The sequence below is a fragment of the Erinaceus europaeus genome, chromosome 10, assembly GCF_950295315.1.
Source record: "Erinaceus europaeus chromosome 10, mEriEur2.1, whole genome shotgun sequence".
Taxonomy (NCBI): Eukaryota; Metazoa; Chordata; class Mammalia; order Eulipotyphla; family Erinaceidae; genus Erinaceus; species Erinaceus europaeus.
Genome location: NC_080171.1, coordinates 2,835,267 through 2,857,727, shown reverse-complemented (window position 1 = coordinate 2,857,727; position 22,461 = coordinate 2,835,267). Strand labels below are relative to the sequence as shown.

At 47.1% G+C, this 22,461-nt stretch overlaps 2 protein-coding genes across 3 annotated transcripts in view; one reads left to right on the top strand and one right to left on the bottom strand.

Annotated features, from left to right (window-relative positions):
- ABITRAM (actin binding transcription modulator) overlaps window positions 1-22,461 on the top strand; it is a 378,866-nt gene that overhangs the window by 174,663 nt on the left and 181,742 nt on the right. The gene's annotated exons all lie outside the window — the stretch shown is intronic.
- The window catches only part of FRRS1L (ferric chelate reductase 1 like), a 47,086-nt gene that overhangs the window by 3,915 nt on the left and 20,710 nt on the right, over window positions 1-22,461 (bottom strand). The window contains exons 3-5 of one of the 2 annotated variants that reach the window (XM_060199052.1): window positions 21,063-21,201; window positions 12,114-12,360; window positions 4,507-4,724 (exon numbers count right to left, since the gene is read on the bottom strand). In XM_060199052.1, the coding sequence (XP_060055035.1) occupies window positions 4,552-4,724; window positions 12,114-12,360; window positions 21,063-21,201 (559 nt within the window). In that variant the 3' untranslated portion in view covers window positions 4,507-4,551. Of the gene's footprint in view, window positions 1-3,886; window positions 4,725-12,113; window positions 12,361-21,062; window positions 21,202-22,461 lie in introns of those variants that run through there. The other variant, XM_007516178.3, reaches the window with a different exon arrangement.

Here is a 22,461-nt window from a genome sequence, read left to right as displayed (position 1 = left end):
TGGCCCTCAGAGCACTAGAAAAAAAGCTTTGGGGCTGTGTTCTCTTTCACACACACACACACACACACACCCTCTGTCTCTATTAAAAAATAAAAATAAGGGGGTCGGGAGGCAGCCCAGTGGGTTAAGTGCATGTGGCACAAAGCACAAGGACCGGCATAAGGATCCCGGTTTGAGCCCCCGGCTCCCCACCTGCAGGGGAGTCGCTTCACAGGTGGTGAAGCAGGTCTGCAGGTGTCTGTCTTTCTCTCCCCCTCTCTGTCTTCCCCTCCTCTCTCCATTTCTCTCTGTCCTATCCAACAGCAATAACAACAATAATAACCACAACAAGGGTAAAAAAAAAAAAAAAAAAAGGGCTACAAAAAAAGGAAAAAATAGCCTCCAGGAGCAGTGGACTTGTGGTGCAAGCACCGAGCCCCAGAAATAACCCTGGAGGTAAAATAAAATAAAAATAAAATAAAATAAAATCATAGTAAGTCTTCTGGACCAAATGACACAGAAGTCTACTTTCATCTGTTCATTAATTCAACAGACGTTTGCTTACAATGTAGAAGCTTCTGTTACAGTGATGATTAACCAAAAACCAGATACAATCCCCTAACTAGGGAGCTTAAAGGAAATGTGCTGAGCCCTGACCCCCACCCTCACGGAACTTCTGCTTCAATCAAAAACTGTTCAAGTGCTAGTCTCCTCAAATACTTACAGCTAAACAGATACCCTCTCTTCCTCTCACCCTGCACCTCCTGCTCTTCTCGGCCCCTCACAAGCCTCACCCTCACTTTCCCTCACTTTCCCCATGCTTCATCTTTCTCATGCTCCTAAGCCACCTCCTGGAACCAGAACAAGGAAGTGTTTCTTCTCCAGATACCTAAAGTCCAGGGATGGGGGTAGATAGCACAGTGGTTCTACAAAGAGACTCTCATGCCTGAGGTTCTAAAGTCCCAGGTTCAGTCCCCGGCACCACCATAAGCAAGAGCTGATCAGTGCTCAGGTAAAGAATAAAAGAAGAGGGGCTGGCGGTAGTACAGTGTGTTAAGTGCACATAGTGCAAAGTGCAGGGACCAAGAGCAGTGGATTCCTAGTGCAGGGACCAAGCCCCAGCAATAACCCTGGAGGCAAAACAAACACACACACACAAACAAAAGCCTAAAATCCACTTTGCCCCCATCAGCAGGAGGTAGCTAGAACAACCTCCCTTTTCTCTCATCCTCCTTTAGGGTCTAGAATGAAGGAGGCAGGTTGAGGCCTGACCCCACCCTCATGGAAAGAACTTCTCTCACTGAAACAGACCGAAGGGGTGTGTGTGTGTGTGTGTGTGTGTGTGTGTGTGTGTGTGTGTGTGTGTGCTGTGAACAGGCAGGCCCCTTGCCATAAAACTTATCCTATTCCTGCCTGCATGGGACGCATCTGAGAACAACCAGAAACATCCCTGAATACATCAAGAAACCCAAGACCACCAGGCCTTCCCACGTCACTGAATATAGCCCTGAGCCAAGACCACCTAAAGACCCCTAGCCTGTCTCAGGGTGGGCTTCTCAGCTCCCCGGGGCCAGGGCTTCTCAAGCTCTCTGTGGCAGGGTTCTCACTTCCCTCACCCACAACGTTAAAACATTCCTTTGTCTATACACCTGGCTACTTGTCTCATTTCTAACAGAGTTAGCAGAAGAACAAGCCAGGAATTCAAGTGCTGTGTGATACTTGCCCAAATCCTGCTAGTCCCTGGGTGTGGAGGAAGAGCTTTTTAAGCTGTGACCCAAAAGACAAGAAAGAGTTCAAAAAGCACAGAAAGGGGAGACAGTCTGAGTGCGGGAAGCACCGTGAGAGGAGAAGCAGCGATTCTCAAGACGTGGAAACAGGTCAGTCTTGCTGGAACACAGCCAGTGAGGGGAGGTGGGAAAAAAGCTGATTCATGGGAGGTAAGCAAAATAATCTGCATTTTTCCTCAGTAGCAGTAAGAAGCCATTCCAATCTCCAAGCACAAACAAGTGAAACTGGTAATCAAGAGTGAAACCAGCTGGTGAAATAAAAAGCTTGACTTGAGACGTTAGCAAAAGGGAAATCCAATCCATTTACTCCTTCCCTGACTAGTACAGAGGCCAGCTGAAGCCTCTCCCTGCAGTTTAAGCCTATTTATAGCTGGAAATATACACGTACGAGAGTGAAATACAAAAATACTGGCTTTATTATTTACAACACGAGTGCCTGCATACTAAGCCGCCTGGCCATGGAACAGCTACAACAGCTACTAAGGCCATTACCAGCCAGGACTAAAGGGCTGTGTCGTGAGCCAATGGGCGTCAGGGGAACTGTGGGCTTGAACCAAACGACTGAAGTTCAAATCCTATCCAATTCCATGGCTCACGTATCATTTAATGTCTCCTCATCTACAATGAAGAGGACTTCTCACACCAGAGTAGATAGCGGAATGGTTGCAAAGAGACTCTCCTGCCTGAGACTCCAAAGTCCCACATTCAATCCCCTGCACCACCATAAACCAGAGCTGATAAAAAGAAAAATGCTAATTTCTCCAACGTGCCTCATATGATCTTGGTATTAACTACAATATCACAGAATCTCAATGTTTTCCTTATTCTTGGCGAGTTTCAGAAGAATCTGAAACTTCTCCCCCAAAGGATGATATGCACGTCTGACGATGAACCCGTAGGGTGGTATTAGAAATCAAAGTCTGTAGTAACATACTTCCTCCCTCATTTTATTGGCTAGAAAGAGAGAAACTGAGGGGGGAGATAGAGAGGGAGAGAGACCCCTGCAGACCTGCTTCACCACTTGTGAAGCTTCCCCCCTGCAGGTGGGGACCGGGGGCTGTTTCTCTTCATTCTGTGAGCACTTAGCCTGGTGCATCACCATCCAGCCCCTGGTAATGTTTAATCACCAGACATAAAATTGGCATAGGCTTTGCAGTAATGGGAGCAAAGGGAGAATTCTAGAAACTCTATGATGGAATAGTTCCCAGCAGTGTCGCTGAACCCTCAGGCTCTTTTCCATCAAAGGGACTCTTAGCACAGAAACGGACACAAGGAAACATCTGGGTTACTTTTTAAAACGAACAAACAAGCAAAAACCAGAGACAAAGTCAAGGCAATTTTACAAAACAGAGTGCCTGCCAGCCCGATTTACCAGACTAGACATTCTGAATGGACAGCGCAGGCGGATACACATGACAGGTCATTCCCCATCTCCTAATGAAAAAAAAAGTCCTTTTCAAGTTTCCAAATATCTAAAATGTTGATCTGATATCAAAACGGCTTAAGCTTTTATGAAGGTGGGCTGTCTATGTAACACACACCAATCACACTCAACACTGCCGACCCTGCTGGCAGCATTAGGCGTAGCCACAGGGAGACCTTATCTGATGCAGGAGCAGGGGCTGGGCGTCAGCTGCTGGGATAAGTGGCAATTAAGATGCTGGTGAGGAAATACAGTCACAGAAGATGTGACTTCTAACTGCTAAGAATGTCCATATATATATATATATATTTTTTTTTTTTTTCCTCCAGGGTTATAGCTGGGCTCGGTGCCTGCACCATGAATCCACCGCTCCTGGAGGCCATTTTTCCCCCTTTTGTTGCCCTTTTTGTTGTAGCCTCATTGTGGTTATTATTATTATTACCATTGTTGATGTTGTTCATTGTTGGATAGGACAGAGAGAAATGGAGAGAGGAGGGGAAGACAGAGAGGGGGAGAGAAAGACAGAAACCTGCAGACCTGCTCCACCACCTGTGAAGTGACTCCCCTGCAGGTGGGGAGCCGGGGGCTTGAACCGGGATCCTTGCGCTGGTCCTTACTCTTTGCGCCACGTGCACTTAACCCACTGCGCCACCGCCCAACCCCCCATATATTTTTAATCATTGATATGACTTCACAATTTCAGACATACAATGTCTTTACTAACCTTTCTAAACAGCAGCACAGATTTGAGGAAAAAAGCTGAATAGACTAGACCCATTCTTCACATCACTATAATCTAACCCATAGTCCCCGTTAGTACGTAAAAAGCTCAGAGCTTTTATGTTTCACAGAAATTTAAGATTTCTGCCTAGAGGCCTGATGTGGCTTGCGGGTCATCCAAAACCCTCCAATTTAGGATGATACAGACTCTCTCAAGCTACAACTAGAAGAGTAAACAGTCTGGTCTCTACGCAGGCTCTTTCTCTCCCTTGCTGTGTGTTACGGGACTACATAGCCAAGGCTACAGGACACGTGGGCCATGATTAGACCTCTCTCGGGCCTCAAGTCCCTCCTGTAAGATGGCAAAAAGGATTTTTTCATCAAGCCAACTCAGGGATGTTTTACGATCAAGTAAGAAAAGTTACCTCAAAGTGCTTAGAAAAAATTACATACTAAAAGTATGGGGTCGTCATATTAAACAATCTTTGACTAGAAAAGAAACTTATTCTTTCTTCCAAAAAAGTGAAATCACATCAGTCTTTTTTTTAAATAACAGAAATTTAAATCATACTACAGAGTTGTTAAAAACCTATTTACACTGGTGTCTGGGATCCTCGTGATGTTGTGACTTGGCAGCCGTGGCTAAGGGGTCCCCATTAGTAAGTAGAAAGTCAGGGCGACAATGAGAAGCAGGCAGAATGGAGAGGAGAAGGTCTGGTAGGCGGCCGACGGCATGAAAATGTCTTCATACTTGTAAATACTGACAACCCGCTCTGAAGTCGGTGGCGAGTCCATATCATGTCGAGTGATAGAGCCTGTGAGGGAGAGGGGAAAGGGAGGGGACAAAGGGAGAAGCACAGGTTTACGCTGGCATGTGCAGTCGACATCTGCACGCGAGTCTCAAGTGCTGAATATATATGCAGTGGTTCAGGTTTTAGAATTAGCAGGATTCTCTATGGTTTTTTTTTTTATGATTTTTGTATGTTTTATTTATTTTCCCATTTGTTGTTTTTTTATTGTTGTTGTTGTTATTGATGTCATCATTGTTAGATAGGACAGAGAGAAATGGCGCGAGGAGGGGAAGACAGAGAGAGGGAGAGACAGACAAGACACCTGTAGATCTGCTTCACCGCCTGTGAAGCGACTCCCCTGCAGGTGGGAAGCCGGGGGCTCGATCTGGGATCTTACGCCCTGTCCTTGCGTGCACATTTAAACCGCTGCACTACTGCCTGACTCCCCAGGATTCTCTATTGTTGTTTATCTAATAATAAATAATGCAGGTATTAGCTAAGTTAATCCCAACAGAATCGGGCTCTCATGACTAAGCATCTCTAGCCAGACAACACTCTCTACACACACCTCAATTTTAAGACTGCTTCTATCAACAATTTGTTCTGCTTTATATCTTGACTCTTTTTTTCAGCCACCAGGTTCCAGATGCTACCATGATGCCAACCAGACTTCCCTGGGCAGACGACCCCACCCATGTGTCCTGGAGCCCTGCTTCCCCAGAGCCCTGCCCCACTAGGGAAAGAGAGAGACAGGCTGGGAGTGTGGATCCACCTGCCAACACCCATGTTCAGCGGGGAAGCAATGACAGAAGCCAGACCTTCCACCTTCTGCTCCCACAGTGACCCTGGGTCCATACTCCCAGAGGGATAGAGAATAGGAAAGCTGTCAGGGGAGGGGATGGGATATGGAGTTCTGGTGGTGGGAACTGTGTGGAATTGTACCCCTCTTATCCTATGGTTTTTGTCAGTGTTCCCATTTTATAAATAAATAAATTTTTCAAAAAGACTGCTTCTCTCTCTTTTTTTTAAAAAAAATTCGGTATTATCTTTATTTATTGGCTAGACAGCCAGAATTTGAGAGGGAAGGAGGTGGCAGAGAGAGAGAGAGAGAGACCTGCAATGCTCACAAAACTTTCCCCCTGCAGGTGGGGACCAGGGGCTCAAACCCGGGTCCTTGCACATCGTAACATGTGCGCTCAGCCAGGTGCGCCACCACCCAGCCCCTTAAGACTGCTTCTCAAATTGCATGAAAGTCTACTTGGGGGGTCGGCAGGGTAGCTAAGTGGCTAGTGCTCTGCTATGCCATATGCAGACTCAGGTGGGAGCCCGCCCCCACTGCACTGAAGAAAGCTTTCACTTTCTGCCTTTCAGTCTCTACCTTAAAAAAGCCCACTTGTAGGTCTCTAATGAGTCCTCTCTGATGAACAGCACACGGAAGACTGCATTCTCATTCACCTCTGACTGTCTCTCCTCCAACATGCACTTTATACACGGGCCTCGAAACTGCTTGCTGCACTAGACTTCCTGACAGACAGAAGCCTCTCTCACTGTCAGACAAGCAGCAGTGGCTTGCCAGGCCAGGTGGGACAGGCTGGTGAGAGCCAGTGAGTGGAGAGCAAAGGCTTCCTTGGAAACAGGGCTGACAGTGAGGGCCGTGCAGCTGTTCCATCTTAAGGAAGCCCTGCTGAGCTGGGCATGTGAGCTCCCAGGCCAGTGTCTGCGTCAGTTACCTCTAGTACCGATCAAACCCCTTAGCTGGCGAGAAATATTTCTCCCAACAGGTCCTGATGATTCCTCTTGCCCAAGCTTACTCTGTGGTCTCCCTGGCTTACCACACACATCCAGCTCACGCCTTCTCTGAGAGAAATCCCATCTCGTAGCCCGTGTCACGCTTAGCCCAGAAGTTATCCCCCGCAGGGAACGTATGAGAGTGGACAGATGTTCAGAGAGAACTGTCTGCACGTGGGATGGGAATGTGTCTAGTGTGACTGGAGACCATGGCCAGAATGAGAGAAGTCCCGAGGGAGCTTGCCAGGCCGGGTGGGATCCCACACGGGAAAGGCTTTAAGAGAGAGCAAGTGATGCCTGTAGGGAAGATGACCTAAACTGCAGCACTTTCTAGTCGTAAAACCATCTCAAGGTGCACGAGAACCCGGGTTCAAGATCCCAGTCCCCACCTGCAGGGGGGAAGCTTAATGGGTGGTGAAGCAGGGCTGCAGGCATCGTCTCTCTCCTTCTCTCTCCCCACCTCCCCTCTCAATGTCTCTCTCTGTCCTATCAAGTAAAAAGATAAAATGATTCTTAAAAATCTCAAATGCCTGTTTTGATTAAACCCTTATAACAATCCTATGAAATCTGTATGATTATTATGCCCATTTTAGGTAAAAGAAATTAGAGTTTAGCATTTAAATACAGGTTGACACAGATATCAATAAGCAGAACTGACAGTCAAGTCTAGAGGGCAAGACTTCAAATCCCCACATTTCAAACGAGTTCATTTCTCTGGGCGAGACAAGACTTGTGTCTACGGTCCAATGAGCACTAAAAAAATACAATCACCGTTCCACTGTCACTAATCTAGGGAATCAAACAAGAAAACAAGAAAGGTATCAAACATTTAGAGCTGGAGCTAGGTGGTGGTGCACCTGGCTGAGTGAACAGATCACAGAGCACAAGGACCCGGGTTCGAGCCTCTGGTCTCCACCTGTGGGAGAAAGCTTTGTGCATGGTGAAGCAGGGCTGCAGGTGTCTCTCTCCCGCTCTATCTCTCCTTTCCCTCTTGATTTCTGACTGACACTATCAAATAAATAAAGATAGCAAAAAAATAAAAAGAAAAGAAAATGAATACACCCGTGTTTCCCTTAAAAAAAAAAAAAGTGGTCCAGGAGGCGGTGCAGTGGATAAAGCATTGGACTCTCAAGCATGAGGTTTTGAGTTCAATCCCCGGCAACACATGTGCCAGAAGTGATGTCTGGCTCTTTCTCTCTCCTCTTATGTTTCTCATTAATAAATAAATAAAATCTTCAAAAAGAGAGAAAGAGAGAGAACTATCCAAGTGTCTTTCGAATAGATTCCCCCAGTCAATAGAAACAATTTGATGGGAAAATGAGGCTAGGTCAGGCCACAACTAGTTAGTGAGCACACTATAAAGAAAAGTATAATTACCAGGAGCCACAGAGATTTCTCGAAGAAGGACCAGGAAGCCTCATTTTCCTCCTGAGTCCCTCAATCTGATGAACCAGTGGAATGAAGAAGATACAGTCTAGCTTGGTATTAGCAGTCTCTAAAAGGTTCTCATATCCTGAGGCATTGTTACAGGCTAACGTCAGGCCACTGAAAGCGAAGTCATCAGTAAACTGGCATCACCCTGAGCTTATCAGAAATACGGGGTCTCGGGGGCTGGGTGGCGGCATGCAGCTGAGCACACGCATGGTAGTTGTAAGGACCTGGGTCTGGGCTTCCGACCTCATCTGCAGGGGCAAGTCTCATGAGTGGTGGAGCCGGTCTGTGGCTCTCCCTCTTTCTCTCGCTCTACCTCACTCTCTCCTCTCAATTTCTCTCTGCTCCAGCTACTAAAAAAGAGAGGAGAAGGGGGCTGGGTGGTGGTGCACCTGGCTGAAGGCACACATCACCGTGCACAAGAACCTGGGTTCAAATCCCCGGTCCTCGCACCCTGCAGGGACATCTTCGCGAATGATGAAAAAGTGCTACAGGTCTCTCTGTTTCTTCAACAAAAATTTAACTTTATTTATTTATTTAAATTCCTTTATTGGGGGATTAATGGTTTACAGTCAACAGTGAAATACAATAGTTTGTACATGCAGAACATTTCCACTTAACAACACAACCCCCACTAGTTCCTCCTCTGCCATCATGTTCCAAGACCTGAACCCTCCCTCCCCTCACCTAGAGCCTTTTACTTTGGTGCAATACACCTAAACTTTATTTATTTATCTTATTTGACAGAACAGAGAGAAATTGAGAGGCAGGGGAGATGGATAGATAGATAGATAGATAGATAGATAGATAGATAGATAGATAGATAGACAGACACCTGCAACACTGCTTCACCACTCAGACAGCTTCCCCCTGCAGGTGGGGACCAGGGGCTTGAACCTGCATCCTTGTGCATGATAATATATGCACTTAATTAAGTGCACCACTAGCCAGCTCCCCCCTCCACTCTCCCCTTCCTCTCTGTCCTGTCAAATACATAAATAAATGAATAAATTAATTAATTAATGTTGTGACGCTTCCCGTAAACAGGGCTTTGGGACTTGATTAGCACATAGCTGAAGCTGAATATGAGAATGTAATTAACATATGGCTGATGTCAGGCTGGTGGATTTACATAAACCAAGCGATTTAACTTCTGGGAGGCCGGAAGTCCAGCCCTTTTTCCCTGGCTCCTTCTCCTGCTTGCTCAGACCAGCTCAGCTTCCCAGGACCCGCCATGCTGCCTCTCCCAGGAGACAACACGTGGACCTGGACTTTGGTGACTTAGGGATCCTCAGGCCTGGCCTCCTCTTACCTCTGCAGATAACTGCCCATCTTGCCGTCTGCACAATGTACCACTCTGTTCTGCTGTTCTACCATGTACTAAACCTTGATTACTTTAAACCAGAGAGCAAACGTCCTCCCTCCGAAGTCTTTTATTCTTTAATTACAATAAATTAACTTTTTAAAAAAGGAAAAATGGGGAGTCCGGTGGTAGCACAGCGAGTTAAACGCAGGTGGAGCGAAGCAAAGGCCAGCTTAAGGATTCCGGTTCGAGCCCCCGGCTCCCCACCTGCAGGGGAGTCGTTTCACAGGCGGTGAAGCAGGTCTGCAGGTGTCTGTCTTTCTCTCCCCCTCTCTGTCTTCCCCTCCTCTCTCCATTTCTCTCTGTCCTAGCCAACAACAACGACGTCAATAATAACTACAACAATAAAACAGCAAGGGCAACAAAAGGGAATAAATCAGTAAACATTTTTTTTTAAAAAAAGAATAAAAAAAAAGGAAAAATGGTTGCTAGGATAGTGGATTTTTCATGCAGGTACAAGTCATGGTGGAGAAAGAAAATATGTATATATCAAGAAGGGGGGAGAGAGAAAGAATAAAAGAACGGAGGGGGGGAAAGAGGGCAGGCAGGCAGGCAGGCAGGCAGGCAACAGAAATACAGAATTTCAGGCCCCTCTCCCAGGTGTACTGCAAACCGAATCTTAATGACCAGCTGGGCAATCCCTATGGACACTGCCGTCTAAGGACTAATGGGCTGGATCAAAGCGGCAGTCAGTGCACCTGCGACCAGCAGCAGAGGCCTGAAGCGGACATCCACGAAGCACTTGCTCTCAGTCTTGGAGGAGGGTCCAACGACCACTCCGTCCAGTCTCTGCACTTAGAGCACAGGCGGCAGGCCCATGACGGGGTCCCGGCTGCATCTCTGCTGTGCAGCCTCGAGCACATTCTTTAATCTCCCCGCCATGAGGGTGGTGACCCCAGGCCTTTCAGGAACGAGGACAGCCAAGAGCGAAACAGGGTGCAGGCTGTTTGACTAAGACAGTTTCCCACAGGCTCGACTGTGCTCAGCCAGCTGGCTTCTTCAGCACCATCTGAGAAGCTCAGTGGAAGCTTTCTTTATTAGTTCGTGTCTGATAGTTTTTTTTATATTTATTTATTAATTTTCCCTTTTGTTGCCTTTGTTTTTCATTGTTGTTGTGGTTATTATTATTGTTGTTGTTACTGATGTCATCGTCGTTGGATAGGACAGAGAGAAATGGAGAGAGGAGAGGAAGACAGAGAGGAGGAGAGAAAGACAGACACCTGCTTCACCGCTTTGGAAGTGACTCCCCTGCAGGTGGGGAGCCGGGGGCTCGAACCGGGATCCTTAACTGGTCCCTGCGCTTTGCGCCACCTGTGGTTAACCCGCTGTGCTACAGCCCAACTCCCTCTGATAGTTTTTTTAAAGTAGTTTTTCAATTTCTATTATTTATTGATTCATTATTAGATAGAGACAGAAAGAAATTGAGAGGGAAGGGGGAGATAGAGAGGGAAAGTGACAGAGAGACAGACACCTGCAGCCCTGCTTCACCACTTGTAAAGCTTTCCTCCTGCAGGCGGGGACCGGGGGCTTGAACCTGGGCTCTTGCACTCTGTGACGTGTGCGCTTAACTAAGTGCACCACCACCTGGCTTCTATTAGTTAATTTCTTTCTGGCCACCAGGGTCATCGCTGGGGCACGATGCCTGCACGATGATTCCCCCACTCCTGGTGGCCATTTTTTCCTTTTCTTTTTCATTTGATAGGTCAGAAGCTGGGAGGGGAGGAGGAGATAGAAAGGGAGAGAGAAGGGGGCCGGGTGGTGGCGCACCTGGTTGAGCGCTTGTGTTGCAGTGCACAAGGACTCAGGTTCAAGCCCCCGGTTCCCACCTGCAGGGGGAAAGCTTTGTGAGTGGTAAAGCAGGGCTGCAGGTGTCTCTCTCTCTCTATCTCTGTGTGTGTCTCTCCCGCTCGATTTCTGACTGTCTCTATCCAATAAATAAATAAAGATGATGAAAAAAGAAAGGGAGAGAAATAACTACAGCACTTCATCACCATCTGTGAAGCTCCCCCTCTGCAGTGGGGACCAGGGGATTGAACCCAGGTACTTGTGCATGGTAATGTGTGTTCTCAACTGAGTGCATCTCTGCCCAGCCACCCCTCAATATAACTTTTTGAAGAGCGGGTCAGATCTCCTTTTTCTTCCTATCTATCGCTCTGTCTACCTACCTATTATCAATATATCTATCTGTTGTGCTAGGGATTGAACTCGGGTCTTCAAACACATGTGACACCTTAAGCTACCTCCCTGGTCCAATTCATATATATATATATATATATATATATATATATATATATATATATATATATACATACATGTGGGGGAGAGGGAGAAAGAAATGGAAAAGCACCATCCATGGAGACCCAGCTTCTTTCTTTCTTTCTCTCTCTCTCTGTCTTCCTTCCTTCCTTCCTTTCTTAAAATCTTTTTATTTATTATTGGATAGAGATAGAGAGAAATTGAGAGGGGAGGAGGAGACAGAGAGGGAGAGAGACAGAGAGACACCTGCAGCCCTGTTTCACCACTGGTGAAGCTTTCCCCCTGCAGGTGGGGACCAGGGGCTTGACACCCCCCCCCCCCCTTAAGCACCATAGTGTGAGTACTCAATCCAGTGCGCGTCACTGCCTGGCTCTGCTCTATCGACTTCTGTCTTTTGGTACTCTAGGGATTAAATCTCGGGCCTCACTCTCAGAAGGCTGGCGCCTACCTCCGCACCCCATGTATCCTTTTTCTCACAGATCAGCCAAAGCACTTATCACCTCCCCACTCAGTCAAGACAAGCGCAAGCACAGCGGCCCCTGGCGGCTGATCCCACACTCGCAACAGCGACTTACCTTGAATGGCCGGACCCCAGGCAAAAAGGTAATACCAACTCAAGTGCAGATCCACAATGGTCTCATCTCTGGGGACATTCACGGGGCGCTTGAATCTGCATGTGACCCGATTGTTCTCGTATAGTCCTTCTTCGTCTCTGGCGGGATTCCTCTGGATCTCCTTGGCCCACTGGCCCACATTATAGAAGTGCTGGATGCGGACTCGGCCATTGTCATCATGGACACAGGCCATGACATCGTCGCCGCCCTACGGAAAGTCACAAGAAGGCAGGTCAGCGCGTCATCCTTTGCGATACTTTCTGCCGGAAAAGAGGTTTCATTCGGAAATAGATCTTTTGTTACCTCTGTAACTTTCAACCTAATGTTTTCCTTTGAATGTCATTAAAAGGTTTTACCCACGTCGTCCCAATTTTGATCAGCTGCCATCACTGTCTCCCAAAATGATGCTTAGAGAAGAATCATTACCAGCTACCCTGCACTCTGCCCAAGGTCATAAACGAAATAAATCATGAGGAAACTATCTTACTGACCCCAACTGAAGGTCATTTACCAAAAAAAAAAAAAAAAAAAACAACAGGGACCAGCTGGTGACGGACCTGGTTGAACGCACATGTTACAATGTGTGAGGACCCGGGTTCAAGCCCCCCTGCTCCCCATCTGCAGGGGAAAGCTTTGCGAGTGGTGAAGCAGGGCTACAGGTGTCTCTCTCCCTCTCTATCTCCCCCGTCCTCTCGATTTCTGGCTGTCTCTATCCAATAAATAAAATTAATAAAAAAATCAAAAATAAAAACACAAAAACCTGGCGTGGAACTTTCAAAAGGACCATTGCCAAGGGGAAAAAAGGACTAAGAAATGATTTCAATATAAAGAAGATAAAAGATAAAGATACCGGAGTCAGGCAGTAGTGCAGTAGGTTAAGTGCACGTGGTGCAAAGCGCAAGGACTGGTGTAAGGATCCTGGTTCAAGCCCCTGGCTCCCCACCTGCAGGGGGGGGTCACTTCACAGGCGGTGAAGCAGGTCTGCAGGTGTCTTTCTTTCCCCCTCTCTGTCTTCCCCTCCTCTCTCCATTTCTCTCTGTTCTATCTAACATTGACGGCATCAGTAACAATAATAATAACTACAACAACAATAAAAAACGAGGGCATGTGACCAGAGACTTCACGTGTGGAATGACAACCCTTCAGCTTCATCACTCGGGTGAGACCTTTCCTTTCATAGTACACTTTAATTCCATCTTAGGTGGCTCACTTTCTAACAAAGTCCCAAAACCTAGATATAGACCAGGTTCTGTGAGAGAGAGCATATGTTCACACGTATCCATAAACTAGTGCAAAATATATACCTGAAAGCAGAAGTACACTAGAGTTTGCAGTGAGTACCCCCCTAACACTTCCTCTCCACTATTCCAAGCTTGGGATCCATGATTGCTCAACAAATTGTTTGGCTTCGTATGTTAACTCTCTTTTCAGTCACCAGGTTCCAGATGCCATCAGGATGCCAGCCAGGCTTCCCTGGACTGAAGACCCCACCAATGTGTCCTGGAGCTCAGCTTCCCCAGAGACCCACCCTACTAGGGAAAGAGAGAGGCAGACTGGGAGAATGGACCGACCAGTCAACACCCATGTTCAGCGGGGAAGCAATTACAGAAGCCAGACCTTCCACCTTCTGCATCCCACAACAACCCTGGGTCCCTGCTCCCAGAGGGATAGAGTGGGAAAGCTATCAGGGGAGGGGGGGGGATACAGAGATTGGGTGGTGGAATTGTGTGGAGTTGTACCCCTCCTACCCTATGGTTTTGTTCATTTATCCTTTCTTAAATAAAAAATAAATTAAAAAAAAACAAGGGCAATAAGAGGGAAAATAAATATAAATTTAAAAAATTAAAAGAAGATAAAGATACATGACAATGAAGGACAGAATCCTGGTCACAAAACAAAATTTCTATAAAGGAGAAAGTATCGGGACAACTGGCAACATCTGAAAAGGGGCAGTAGACTTGACAGCACAGCCATCTCGACACCTGCCTCCCGGAATGAAGTTCACTGCCTAACAGAAGAGAAGGGCACGCCCTGGATCTTAGGTGTGCAGAAAATACGAAACCAGCCAGGGCAGAAGAATGCTCTGGCAGTCGGAGTACTGGCAGGAGGTAACGCAGACGTTGTGCGTATCATTCCCCGCAAAGTTCTGGGACTAAACAGTGGAGACAGCGCACTGCGAATGGAATCTATGTTTTTCAAGTTTACTTTGATGCCACCAAGTTTCTACTTGAAAAGAGCTAAGAGTAGGGTTAGCTAGCGAGATGGTTCATTTGGGTGGTCTCACACGGACACGACGCAGTCTGCAGCCCAGCCTGCACTGCACTGAGGGGAGGGAGGTTCAGTCCTGTGGTGTCTTTGTATCTAGCTCTGTCTTTCTAGTTGAAAAAGTTAGTCTGGAGAGGTTAAGTCCCAGTGGCAACCAAATAAAAAATTTAAATAGTAAAATAAAAAAACCTTTTATATATACATTCTACCAAAATTAAGAAGTAATTATTTAATCTATAGCAGATATGGATTATGGGGAAAGCTAGCATGTGAGAGACCGGGGAAATGTGGCAAACATTCAATTTTACCAGGAGCCTAAAAATACTATGAAAAGGGAGTCGGGAGGTAGCTCAGCAGGTGAAGCGCAGATGGCGCAAGGATCCCGGTTCGAGCTCCCGGCTCCCCACCTGCAGGGGAGTCGCTTCACAGGCGGTGTAGCAGGTCTGCAGGTGTCTGTCTTTGTCTCCCCCTCTCTTGTCTTCCCCTCCTCTCTCCATTTCTCTCTGTCCTGTCCGGCAACAACAACATCAATAACAACAACAGTAATAACTACAACAATAATAAAACAACATGGGCAACAAAAGAGAAAAATAAATAAATATTGCCGGGGCTAGCTTCACAGGCGGGAGAGAGACGACCAGGGACTCATGGCTGAGCTGGGAACGCAGTTCAATCTTTATTGAGCGGGAATGCAGTTCAATCTACCTCTGATCACAATCCTGTCCTTATATATCTCCTGAGGCGGAAGTGTCAGGTTGGAAGAGGAAGTACGTAGGATAAGAGGTGGGGAGAAGGAAAGAGCACTGGAACCAGTGGGGATTAAACCAATGAAAACAATGATTATGTAAATAGACCACAGCCTTAAGCAATACAAGCGAACCTAATGTGATGATCAAAACAGAAGGTCTTATAAGCAGAATTTAGGGCATACCAACAAAATATAAAATAATTTTTAAAAAAATACTATGAAAAAATAGTGCCATAAAAGAAATAAAAAAATAAAGTCTTGTATTGTTAAATGGGAATCTGGGGAATGTTATGCATGTACAATCTATTGTATTTACTGTTGAATGTAAAACATTAATTCCCCAATAAAGAAATAAATTATTTAAAAAAAATAAAATAAAAAAATAAAGTCTTATAAAGACATACCATTTAAAAAGTTGAAGGCTACTAAAAAGAGGCTCTTCTTTGCTTTTACTGTGCAGCACGTTTTTAAAAGATTAACGTGCCAAATATAAAATCTGTTTAAACATTGATTAATTATGAGAGAGAGAGAGAGAGCAAATGAGCAGGTGAGCGAATCAGCACTCAGCTCTGGCATAAGGTGATACTGGGACTGAACTTCCAGCCTCCAGGACCTGAGGCATTCAAGTCCTGTGTTTACTGGGCTGAGCTGTCTCTCTAGGACCACAGCTAATTTCCAGTGTCCCCGCCACTTCTCTGAGCCACCCTCGTCTTCAGAGTTGCATCCTGAGTGCACATGTATCCCAGACAAGAGAGGGTCAGTCACTTGGTGAGCTGGCGCCTGCACACACCCACTGGCCTACCTGCTGGCTTAAACGAAGTAGGAGTGAGGCGGGCAGGGTCAGCGCACAGAGTCTCACAGGTGGGCCTGCTGCCCCACTACCTGGCCTGGGCACGGACGGGAAGGAGCTCACACTCTGAGAGAGGCAGCTGCTAGAGCTCTGATGGCGTGCTTCCTCTCAGCCTTGTCCCGACACCCACTTGGTGGCTAGTGTCCTGACACCTGTCAGCACTGCCTGCAGAAGACATCTGTCATCTGAGTACTGCTCCCCGTCCTCACCACTACAAGCCTGCTCCCTCTCTTGCAGAAGCCTCAAGACAGACCAGGTGGTCTATTTCCTAACAAAGTTCCAAAACCTAGATATAGACCAGGTCCCATGAGATAGGGCATATGTTCACACATATCCATAAACTAGGGCAAAACATATACCTGACAGCAAAAGTACACACTAGTCTGCAGTGAGTCAGTATATGCAGCAAGCAAGTGGAAAGACCTAAAAAAGACACCATAAAGTTCCTAATGAAATAGCGTCTACTTAGACCTAGATACCCTCCTCACCTGCTTCCTATTATACTCCCCTCACTCACTCCAAAGCTAACCTTATCAAAGCAAGGACTGCAAAAGCTGAATAAGGGCAAGAGACTGGCTTACTTTAACGATGACTCTTTAGTCACTATCAGGCCACCCCATCAGCTGGGGCCCTAGTCGGGGAGTCCTGAGATTCCCACACAGACATGATGGGCCTAGACCTCGAATAGACCTCTCTCTCCATTGTCACTGGTCATCTCCATCAGGAACAACACAATAGACCCCTTTGTGGGCCCCCCATAGGACCTTTCCCTCAATGTGATCAAAATGGTAGAGAATATTCCATCCTCCGAAGGGAGGCTGGACAACATACTCTATGCTACACCTGAGGAAGATGAGTCCTGAAATCAGGGCAACTTGGAACATTCCTACTCATGACCACAGAATGTGAGCTCAGACCTACAGGTATGTAGAGGTTACATAGGCCCCTAGGCTGAATATGGGCCCCAGATGAAATCAATGGGGTCTAAAGTCAACAATATTTATACCCCTTTCCCATATTTTGGAGCTACTCTCTACCCTGATGCAGCTTTCTGGTCCTTTTTCCAGCCATGATATCATCTCCCCAGACAATAACTAGGATCCACCTGCATATCAGATGTCAGGCTCAGTAAAAAAAACACACTAATATAGTCATGGGTCCTTTGGAATATAACTAAAATAAGCCTACTAGCTACTTATAAAAAAGAGACCCCCAAATCTTCATCTGCAATATTCCAACCTTTAGGTTCATGATTAGTTAGTCAACAATTTGTTTGGCTTTATGTTAACTCTCTTTTCAGCCACCAGGTTCCAGATGCCAACATGATGCCACCAGACTTCCCTGGACAGATGACCCCACCAATATGTCCTGGAGCTCTGCTTCCTCAGACCCCTTCTCCACTAGGGAAAGAGAGTGACAGGCTGGGAGTATGGATCCACCTGTCAACGCCCATGTTCAGCAGGGAAGCAATGACAGAATCCAGACCTTCCACCTTCTGCATCCCACAATGACCCTGGGTCCATCCTCCCAGAGGGATAAAGAATAGGAAAGCTATCAGGGGAGGGGATGGGATACAGAGATCTGGTGGTGGGAATTGTGTGGAGCTGTACCCCTCTTATCTTAAGGTTTTTGTCAGTGTTTCTTTTTTATAAATATTTTTAAAAAGTTATAAAAAAAAGAAGAAAAAAGACAGAGCAGGTAGAGAGAAGAGGAAGAAAGGGGGGAAAAGAGGGAAAGGGAGAGATAAGGGGAGGGAGAGAGAGCAGGAGGCGGAGGGAGAGGAGGATCTCTAAGAGAACAGCAGCGGGTACCATGCCTGGTCTCAGCGTCTGGAGGAAGCACAGTGACCTGGCGGAGGGGCAGATGAGGAGGCAGACAAGAGAGACGAGAACAGCAGCGGCACGGAGGGAGACAGAGGCCAGGGATGAGAGTGGACTGACTTCCTGACAGCCTTCTGCGCAGAGTCAGTCCATCCTGAGGTTCACGTGTTCTTGTCTGTGGGTGTTGCCAAAGGCTGGATTATTGGAAGTTTTTTGTTCTGCTCCCAGGGCTTTGCTGGAGCTTTCCATCAGTGAAATCCCACTATTCCCAATGACCTTTCTCATTCCCAGATAGAGGGTGAGAGAGACAGACACCACAGGACTGCTCTGCTGCTCAGGGAGACTCCCGTTAGCCTGCTGCTCCCACATGATGGTCAGAGGCTTGGGAAACTGTGTGCTCTTAACGGGTAAGCTTTCTCCCAACCCTGTGGCCCAATTCTTTTTTTTACTTAGTTTTTTCAAATATTTATTTATTTTCCCTTTTGTTGCCCTTGTTGTTTTATTGTTGTTGTTGTAGTCATTATTGTTGTTATTGATATCGTCATTGTTGGATAGGACAGAGAGAAATGGAGAGAGGAGGGGGAGACAGAGAGGGGGAGAGAAAGACAGACACCTGCAGACCTGCTTCACCACCTGTGAAGCAACTCCCCTGGGGAGCCGGGGGCTCGAACCAGGATCCTTATTCCGGTTCTTGCACTTTGTACCACATGCGCTTAACCCGCTGGGCTACCGCCCAACCCCCCAGTTCTTTTTTTTTTTCTCCTCCAGGGTTATTGCTGGGCTCGGTGCCTGCACCATGAATCCACCGCTCCTGGAGGCCATTTTTCCCCCTTTTGTTGCCCTTGTTGTTGTAGCTTCATTGTGGTTATTATTATTGTCCTTGTTGACGCAATTCGTTGTTGGATAGGACAGAGAGAAATGGAGAGAGGAGGGGAAGACAGAGAGGGGGAGAGAAAGATAGACACCTGCAGACCTGCTTCACCACCTGTGAAGCGACTCCCCTGCAGGTGGGGAGCCGGGGGCTCGAACCGGGATCCTTACTCCGGTCCCTGCGCTTTGCGCCACATGTGCTTAACTCGCTGCGCCACTGCCCGACCCCCAGTTCTTAACTGTACTGTTGCAGTATTATTTTCTGCAATGTTCTGGGCTGCACGAGGTAGCGTATTTTACCTTTACTTTCTTTCTGGACTTGGTACAAAGTCTGTGTGACTTACATAGGCAATTCAAGTAAAAATGTTGGGGCCAGGGGGTCGGGCAGTGGCGCAGCGGGTTAAGCGCATGTGGCGCAAAGCGCAGGGACCGGCAAGGATCCCGGTGCGAGCCCCCGGCTCCCCACCTGCAGGGGAGTCGCTTCACAGGTGGTGAAGCAGGTCTACAGGTGTCTATCTTTCTCTCCCCCTCTGTCTTCCCTCCTCTCTCCATTTCTCTCTGTCCTATCCAACAACGAATTGCATCAACAAGGGCAATAATAATAGCCACAACGAAGCTACAACAAGGGCAACAAAAGGGGGAAAAAATGGCCTCCAGGAGCGGTGGATTCATGGTGCAGGCACAGAGCCCAGCAATAACCCTGGAGGAGGAAAAATAAATAAATAAATAAATAAATAAATAACAAAGAAGAAAAATGTTGGGGCCAGGCGGCAGTGGTGCACCTGGTTGAGAGCACATGTTACAGTGTGCAAGGACCGGGGGTTCAAGCCCTTGGTCCCCACCTGCAGGGGAGAAGCTTCACCAGTGGTGAAGCAGGGCTGCAGGTGTCTCTCTGTCTCTCTCCTTCTCTGTCTCCTCTTGTCTTAGCCTGTCTCTATCCAATAATAAATAAGTAATTGAATGGCTTTCACTCATCTGTCTCTGTCATGGTAAGAATATGTTTTCATAGGTCCAAAATGATTAGGAAAAAAAAGAATCCTGAATCCAACCCAGTGAATGCCCCCAAGCCCAGCTGGACCCCAGCTAATCATCTCACACCTGCACAGTACATAAGAGCCCAGGAGTACAAGCTGTGTGAGTCCAGAGGCTCCTCCTGCGGTCTCACTGTGGAAATAACTGCTGAATGCGGTAACAGGGAACAGGCTGCATATACTTACTACCTAATCCCTCTTCTATCAAAAACAGATTAACACATGGTTTCACTTTTTTTTTTTTTGCCTCCAGGGTTATCGCTGTGCTCACTGCCTGCATTACAAATCCACTGCTCCTGGAGGCTTATTTTTTTCCTCTTTTGTTGCCCTTGTTATTTATCATTACTGTTGTTGTTGTTGGATAGGACAGAGAGAAATGGAGAGAGGAGGGGAAGACAGAGAGGGGGAGAGAAAGATAGATACCTGCAGACCTGCTTCACCAAATGTGAAGCAACGCCTCTTCCCCCGCAGGTGGGGAGCTGGGGGCTCGAACTGGGATCCTTGCGCTTTGCGCCATGTGAGCTTAACCCACTGCACTACCGCCCGGCCCCAACAGACTGTTTCAAACATGTTATCAAAAAACCATAATTAGGAAGACGATTGCTCTGCTTTCACCAGCTGATCTGCTCTGCCCCTTGTGAAAAGACAGTCGGATGTCAGCAATTAGCTTCTCACACCGAAGGGCCCGGGAGGGGCTGGGAGAGCAGGCGTCCCACCATGTGGGAGGGTCTGTGCTCAAGCTCTCGAGCACCACGTTGGGGGCACTGGCACAGCAGAAGCTTCACAAGTGGTGCTGTGCTGTCTCTCCTTCTCTCTTGTTCTCTCTGTTTCTCTGTCTCTTACCCTCTATTAAAAACAAGAAACAGGGGCTGGGCAGTGGAACAATGGGTAAAACACAGAAGTTACCATGCAAGGGGACTCATGTTCGAGCCCCCGGTCCCCACCTGCAGGGGGGAAGCTTCATGAGTGGTGAAGCAGGGCTCCAAGCGTCTTTTCCTCTCTCTTCCCCCTATTGTATACATATATATTTTTTGACGAAGAAAGTGAAAAATGGTCACCTGGAAGGAGTGGATTGATTGTGCTGGCACTAAGCTCAGTGGTAACCCTGCTGGCAAAAAAAGAAAGAAAGAAGGAAAGAGAGAGTGAGGCAGGATCGATCAGGAGTCAGGGAATCACTGAGATTCATTGCCCTAGAGGCCAAACAAGCAACGATAACAAGAAAAGGAATAATACGTCGCTGAAAAGCACGGCGCTCCCAGTCTTAAGGTATGAAGCATCCCAGCCAGCCACAGAGAAACCTCAACTTCATCAGGCTTTGCGACTCACCATCTTCTTGTCCGAAGAGAACCCAACAGCCACCCAGCCGTCAGTGTCTGCGCTCAGCTCAAACTCCACGTCGGCCCCTATTATCCGGTAGCTGAGGAAGTAGTCACAGGTGTCTGCGTCGCAGCCCGGCTTGCCGTACCTACAGGGTACATCCAAACAGGTTTCACCGACTGTCGGTCTGCTCTGCGCTGAGAAATCATCTTCCGCCCGGGGGCTCGGCGGCGGCGCTGGGTAAAGGAGGTTTCTGCTTGGGCACAGCTGCGCCCAGTTATGAGGGAGCTTGGACATGACGCCATCCACCGCCTATAACATCCACCGTTCCATAACCTGAATTATTTTTTAGTCTATTCTAGAGGAAGAAAATTCCATTTTTAAAACTTTTTTTAAGTATTTATTTTCCCTTTTGTTGCCCTTGTTGTTTTATTGTTGTAGTTATTATTGCTATTAATGATGTTGTTGTAGTTGGCTAGGACAGAGAGAAATGGAGAGAGGAGGGGAAGATAGAGAGGGAGAGAGAAAGACAGACACCTGCAGACCTGCTTCACTGCCTGTGAAGCGACTCCCCTGCAGGTGGGGAGCTGGGGGCTCGAACCAGGATCCTTAAGCAGATCCTTTAGCTTTGCACCACATGTGCTTAACCCACTGCACTACTGCCCGACTCCCGAAAATTCCGTTTTTTAAATCAACTTTTATCAATTTAAATTGATATTGTCACTTTATTTTTTATTTATTTTTTAATTTTTTTCTTTTTTTAAAAAAAATTCTTTATTGGGGGATTAATGGTTTACAGTAGACAGTAAATACAATAGTTTGTACATGCATAACATTTCCCAGTTTTCCACATAAAAATTCAACTCCCACTAGGTCCTCCTCTGCCATCATGTTCCAGGACCAGAACTCTCTCTCCCCGACCTGATATTGTCACTTTAAATGCATGCCAATTTTTACTATGTTTCATGCATCTAATGTAACAAAACTTCATGAGTTCAACATAATTTTATAAATAAGCCCAGGACAACCCCAGATAGTCTGTATTTATCTTTTTCTTTCTCATGGGATCCACAGCACGCACATGTGCAGGCATGCGCTCTACCACCAGGCCGCCTCCCCAGCCCGCTGCTTCCACGGTAGTGTGCCGGACCCCAGACCCCGTGCCTTCACCGAGAGCCATCTCTGCTCAAGCGCCTGTGCTGCATCTGCACTGTGAGGAGTGGTTCAGTTCAGTAGGACTTTAGTGTGTGTGTGTGTTTACCAGAGCACAACTCAACTCTGATTTATGGGGCTGCAGGGGATTGAACCTGAGACTTCAGAGCCTCAGGCAGGAGAGTCTCTTTATGGGTGGTGGGTAGACAGCATAATGGTTATGCAAACAGACTCTCATGCCTGAGGCTCCAAAGTC